Consider the following 6,597-nt stretch of genomic DNA (forward strand, 5'->3'; position numbering starts at 1 on the left):
AAGCAGCAGAACCATCAATTCTTGTCACGTTCTTCAGCACTTGGTTGGTCTGTTGTTAACCATCTCGTGCAGAGCAGTCTGTGCTGTAAAGAGGAGGTGGTGGACTTTTTTTTTCCCTTGGTTTCTGCAGCCATATGTCCCACCCGAGATGTCTTGCAAAACAGACTTGAGATCATGTTAATAGGTTTCATGATTAAAAAGTGTGGTTGTGGGCATTCACCAGTCATCAACTGCTAAAAGGTGTCATGGTAAGTAAGACTTGTGTAGAGGTTTCCCTGCCTCAGGATGGATTGCCAGTGGTCATAGAGAAAGAAGTAAGCGGCTGGCTGGCCTGTTACATTGGCTTGTTTTGGCACAATGTAACATTTGTCAGCCAATGTAACATTTGTGCACAGAGTAGCAAGAACCTCACCTTGCAGAGGTGTTATGTTGTAGCATAAAGAATAACTTTTAAATTACAAAAGTGTTCCAGTGACAATAGAAAACTCCTGAGGCTTTCTCTACAGGCATTAAGAATATGTTTGTCTTTTTTCCTCCCTGTGTAAACATCAGAAGGCGGCTTTGCTTGGGTCTGGTGAGAACAGTGCATGTGTGCCGATACTGAGAGGAGCAAAGGAAAATTCCTCCTTTAAGTTACGGTGATCTTTACAAAGATCCTGCACAGATGGTGTGCCTGGAATCAAAGTGGTGGCTTATTAACTCTCATGATTATGAAATGGTTGAAAAGCATTTACGGAGAAGCTTAAAATTAAGCTTGAGTGGCCTAGCAAGCTGATTGGGAAGTTGATTGTGATAGTGATCAGTGAACGCTTGTGACATGCTGGCCGAAGACTCTGTGAAGTTCTGTCTTTGTGCACGTTTTTCTTCTATGAAACTAGGTTGTATTTTGGCAGAAGATGTTGCAAGTATAATTTACCAATATGGCCTGACTTGCCTCTGTGAGTGTGTGTTTCAGAAATAGTTGCTATAACTGGCTGTTTGGGGAAATTAGTGCCCAGGAGCTTCTTTATGTGAAGAACACACACAACAACAGAAAGGCAAAATAATTTTTTCTTCGGTGAAGTGAACAGGTGTTGGATGAGAAGAGATTATTTTGTGTCTTAATATACTTGTAGTAAGGTTTGTACAAAAAAATTACATGTTTGTGTTAGGATTTTTCATTTTCAGCAAATGGAAATCCACGATTTTCTAAAGGAAGGATTATCTTCCCCTTTTATATCTTTTCAAGTTGCTTAGTGTATTTTCAGTTGTTTTGCATTTTTTATCAGTATATAACTGAACATAGTGAGTTAATAAAATCAATATTTATTGGTGACTTTAACACAGCCAGAACATACATAAATCATCCTTTTTGTTTTGTTTGGTACTGTGGCAGTGCAAGGTCGTAGTATATTGAAGAGAACTCCTTGTATCTCGTCTTGCTGGCTGGAGCCTCGGGGTCTCTGATGGTATTCTTTTTCTGACATTTTCAGCTGTATTAAAAGGCAGGCTAAAAATGAAAACATCTACAAATATTTTCCTTTCATGAAAAATTGAACATAAAAGCAGAGAATGGTTTTGGCTCAAACAATGCCACTGTGCAGAAACAGGTTCCAAAAGGGGTGTAGTATGATTAGCAAAAAAAAAAAAAAAAAAAGGTTAAAGAATTCTCAACTCAGTGTGATGAGACTTTCATAGTTAACTCCTTTTATGCCTTTAAATACTTTGATGATAAAACACAAATTAAAGCCTTTTCCGTCATACCATAACACTGTCATCAGAACAAGAGTTCCATCTGGAAGCTAAAACATGGTAATTTGAGTCCTAGATCAACATTATTACAATTGTATTAAAACCAGAAGTACCCTTTCAAATTCTGTATCTGTTAAAATAGCATTTTGGTTTATAACTTTGAATATTTCACGGTGATGATGACCAGCACATTTAGCTTTATATGTCTGTTGTTTGTCTCACGGTACTTCTGAAATTAAATGACTTTTGGCAAGACATAAAACGGTATATCTTTCTCTCCTTTTTTCGCTAAGATCTTAGTGGCTCCATAACAACTCGAGATGTAAAGCTAAATCTTGGAGGAGAATTCATCAAAGAATCCGCTGCAACTACATTCCTAAGACAGAGGGGCTATGGCTGGCTTCTGGAAGTGGAAGATGATGACCCAGAAGATAACAAGCCACTTCTGTATGTCATAGTTATTTTTTTTGTATCTCCTTATTAGCTGTGTAGGAAAAACAAACAACTTGTAGCCTCTCAAATTGTCCCACAGCCTTTTGCTGTCATGAGAATTCTGTTTGACAAACTACTTGGTGTGCAGGAATGAAAACATTGTTTCTCATTATAGGTTTTATTTTTAGTGTAAAAGAAAGGCTGGTTAATCACTGCTGGGGAGGAAGGAACAAGTGAAATTTACTTTCAGTCATCTGTATAAAATTTTTATGGATTTTCTGCTCTTATCTATTGATCTTGTAATGATTCAAAAAATCAGATTGCATTCTTTGTCTTTTGTGTGATGTTGCGAGTTTCTTAATGCTGTCCAAAAATCAGAGTCTAAGATAATCCTGTGGAAGGATTCATGTTAAGTAAATTGTCAGTTACTCTGAAGTAAAAGCATTGTGAATTGTGCTTAGTACAGAAGGGATATTAGAAGCCAGGTAGCACAAACTTTATTATCTTTGATGCTGTCTCATAATATAAAGCTAGATTAAAAGGGTGCTACTGTTGGAGGACAAAGAAGTCCTTAAAACTGAGAATCTCTGCATCGCTTGTTCCATTCACAGAAAGGCGGCTGACTGAAGAAAGTTTGTATCTTAAGGTTACCACACCGTGGATTAGGCAGCCTAAGTCTCAGTCCTTGTTCTGCATCTAAGCAACTTCATTCTCAGAGTCTCTGTTTTCCTGTGTGAATTAAAGATAATGGTGTTTTAAAAAAATGGGGTGAGCAGGAGGGTACTCTGGAGAACTCAAATGAGAGCACTGGGAGAGAACGGATGTATGGAGAGCTTACTAATGACGCTCCTACTTGAGAAGTCCTTTAAAGTGTGAAGAAGTAGCTCCTTGTGTGAATAAGTCTGTTCTGTAAAGCTTTAAGTTTTAATTAAGAAACAGAATGGAGCACTGAGGTTTCAACATACAAATTTTCTCTTTTGCGTAACTTTTTATACCACAAACCCCAAGTTTGTGATTTGAAGACAGCTAGGGTGTCAGGAGGATGGGCCCAGACAAGAGGCAATGGGCATAAAATAAACCACAGGAAGTTTCACCTGAACACGAGAAAGAACTTCTTTACTATGAGGGTGACTGAGCAATGCAAGAGGTTGCCCAGAGAGGCTGTGGAGTCTCCTTCTCTGGAGATATTCAAGGGCCATCTGGACACAATCCTAAGTAATGTGCTCCAGGTGACCCTGCTTGTGCATGAGGTTGGACTAGATGACCTCTGGTGGTCCTTTCCAGCCTTAATTATTCTGTGACAGGTGTTCTAACCTGCTGATTGCTGGAAGTGAGGAGAACATCTCGAGGACATGTCAGCTTATGGCACAGGGTGAATATATTCATCCCAGTAGAGAAGATCTTAATCTGACTGTCGCATAGCAGTTTTTATGCAGTTCTGATTATTCCCAGAACATGTGCTGTAATGAAGCCTTGTAACCTGAATCCTCCTATGGATTGAAAGACTAGCAGCCAGTTAAGGGAAGTTAACCCATGGGGTGATACCATGCAAGGATTTTCTTCAATAGAGGAAGAGTATTACTTTTTTTCTCCTTGGGCAGTCTTACCCCAGAGACTTGTTTCTTGTTACAGCATCCATCACTTCTTGGGTGAGGCAGCTGACAGCTTCATGCAAAGGCAATCTATTTACATGAGAAATTGTCAGAATTTGCCGTAGGCAATGACAAAGAATTATTTGCAGACAGGAAATATTTGCACAGTCTTCAGAGTAAAATATAGGGATGCTACATCCTGTTTAGATAAGTGGGGGAAAATAGATGCTTCCAGTCTACTCCTTAGATTCAGGGATGTGTTAACAACTTTTGTTAGTTAGTCACAGGTTAATAATATGAATTCTGAAATACCTTCAGTAATGGCAATCCTGAAATTGCCTTGAGAAACTCAGTGAGAAGTATTTAATGACTTTTTTTTAAGAGAAATTGTCGTGAATCATGTCTTTGTGTTTATTTCTCACTTCAGCTTTTCTGAGGAAAAAGCCATAAATCAAAGCCTTGTATGAAACTTTCATAACCTGACTTAGGCTATGATTCCACATTTTTCTCTACTGTGCTCTTAAGTAGAGAGCAGAGGCATGTCTGCCAGAAGCCTCTTGGAACTCTTCATTGCTCCTCAGTTGTGACTGTATAAGGAAAACCTTGGTGTATAGTTCTGTCTTAAGGTTCCATGCATAAACTTAAAGAAGTGGAATTCCCCATTACTTGGCAAGTCTTACTCCTTCCTGTTCTGTTAGGACAGTTGGGGCAAGATGTACCAGTTAAGTATCTCCTGTGCAGAAGAGTCTTCTGGTCAATTTTTAGCTGCTTACAGATTGTTTGCAGCTGAGTGTGAAGAAGGCAGTTAGAGAAGAGCGAGATCTGTTGATAGAATTTATTGATAGCTTAATTTGCTTTAATTTATTTTTACTTTTATTGGAAACAAGCCAGTAATTAAAGAACTGGCTTAAACTGGTAGCTGAAAACTACTGTTGTTGAAGGAAGTTAAACCCCATTTCATTTAAAAGAATTGTTTTTACCTTGTGTGTTTTGAATGGTTTAGGACTAGTGAACATAAAGGTATTCTTTCTTGTAGAAAAATGTTTCCATAACAAGTGTGCTTATGGCAAACTGCTCAGCATAGGAGTACACAAACATCCTACTTTTGTGTATGCATGTCTGGCTTCTAAGTAGCTACAGTGGTATGAATGTGTCATGTGTTCCTGCATGTCAGAAAATAATCTGTCTTATTGTAGACTGTTAGGGTGTGTTTTCTATTCTCAATCATGTAACTGAGTATTGAACAATTAAATATACCTAACTGTCACACTAGTTCCTGAATGCAGGGTGAAGGTATGGTGTTGCTTTGTTGTGGGAAAACTGTTCTGTTGCTAGCCATGGCTTCAAAAAGCCTTATTGCTGGCAGGAGACTTGCTCCATAAACCTGCCATTTGCTCCTGCGCTTACTTTTTTTTCTGCTCTGTTTCATTACTGTGCTCTACAGTAATGCTCTCTCACTTTACAATTTCAGGGAAGAACTCGACATTGATCTGAAGGATATTTACTACAAAATTCGATGTGTATTGATGCCTATGCCATCTCTTGGGTTTAATAGGCAGGTAGTGAGAGACAATCCAGACTTTTGGGGTCCTCTGGCAGTTGTCCTCTTCTTCTCAATGATTTCATTATATGGACAATTTAAGGTAGGTGTAAGACTTCTACCCAAAAGGAAATCTAAACTAAATTTAGGGATATGACTGCTAAGCAATTTGCATTCTTATGTAGGTAGAAACTTTTTTTTTTTTCCCCACATACTAACGCAGGGCATTTCAAATGCTGATTCTCAAGTTAATATGTAGAAAGACAGCAGTCAGAAACGTATTAAATGGCCCACGGGTAAGTTAATTGTCATGAAATGTCAAGCTTGTTTTTATACAGCAGAACAAAGAAAAGATGTGGTTTCTAGAGGGAACAGATTGATACTAATGGGTTTATAGTCATATTAGTGAATTGTTCAATTTTAATTGTGACCTTTTGTTAATATGCTCTTTATTACTAAAAAATATTACTGAAGAACATGTGTTTCGATGTAATGAATTTTAATTTCCTGATAAATAAAGCTACTAGTTTAATTCTTATTGTATCACTGCTGTTATCTGGTATAATCAGTGCCATTTGCTTTTTTGTCCTCCGTGCTCAATTACAATCAAATAACATTCCTCTGGTCAATAGACTTTTTCCATAATTCCTTTTGAAATCCAGGATGAATAGCTATTCAGCAGCATCGTGCAGATTTCACTGGCCTCCATAAACACAGTTAGCTTTTTTTCTTCAGGTTGAAATAGAGAAGTAGTATCTTATCTAGTTGGAATTTAAATGTGAGCCTAGGTGATACTGCTTCAGAAATCTTTTTTACTATATGTGTAATTACAATTGGTTTAAATATAACATAGTATAGCAATAAGTATGTAAAGTAGCAGAATGTGCTTATGCAAGGATTTTTGTGAATGGTGAGATAAAATCTTCCCCGTTGCAACCTCTGGCTTCCATATGGTGTAGCAAATGCTGACTAAGACTTCACTCTCAGGATCTTGTTTCTGTGAGGCTCAAAGGGAGTAGGCTAAACCACTGTCTTCTGAGTGGACCACTTACCTATCTCCTAGGCAGAACAAGGACCATTCCTTGATCCAATGACAGATAAACTACCTTCTGCAGCTTGTGTACCTATTGTACATGAGTAGTAGATTAATGTTTCTTAGGAACCGTGGGTTTACTATACTGGTGTGAGAGCACTGTATATGGGTGAGGAGGGAAAGCTAGTAGCTAGCAACAGCATGGCTGACAGCAGCTAGGCTAGATGAACTGGATGGTGGGCTGTAAGCTGGACAGAGTGGAGCATTCC

At 38.3% G+C, this 6,597-nt stretch overlaps 1 protein-coding gene across 1 annotated transcript; it reads left to right on the plus strand.

Annotated features, from left to right (window-relative positions):
* Positions 1-2,024: 2,024 nt before the first annotated feature.
* LOC104406526 (protein YIPF4) lies at positions 2,025-5,398 on the plus strand (the record flags this gene model as incomplete). The annotated part of the gene is made up of 2 exons (XM_010015524.1): positions 2,025-2,178; positions 5,227-5,398. Coding segments are annotated over 2 exons (326 nt in total), but the record flags the coding sequence as incomplete, so codon positions are not given.
* Between the last annotated feature and the right edge of the window lie 1,199 nt (positions 5,399-6,597).

This window comes from Nestor notabilis, unplaced genomic scaffold (genome assembly GCF_000696875.1).
Source record: "Nestor notabilis isolate BGI_N333 unplaced genomic scaffold, ASM69687v1 scaffold13085, whole genome shotgun sequence".
In the NCBI taxonomy this organism is placed as follows: Eukaryota; Metazoa; Chordata; class Aves; order Psittaciformes; family Psittacidae; genus Nestor; species Nestor notabilis.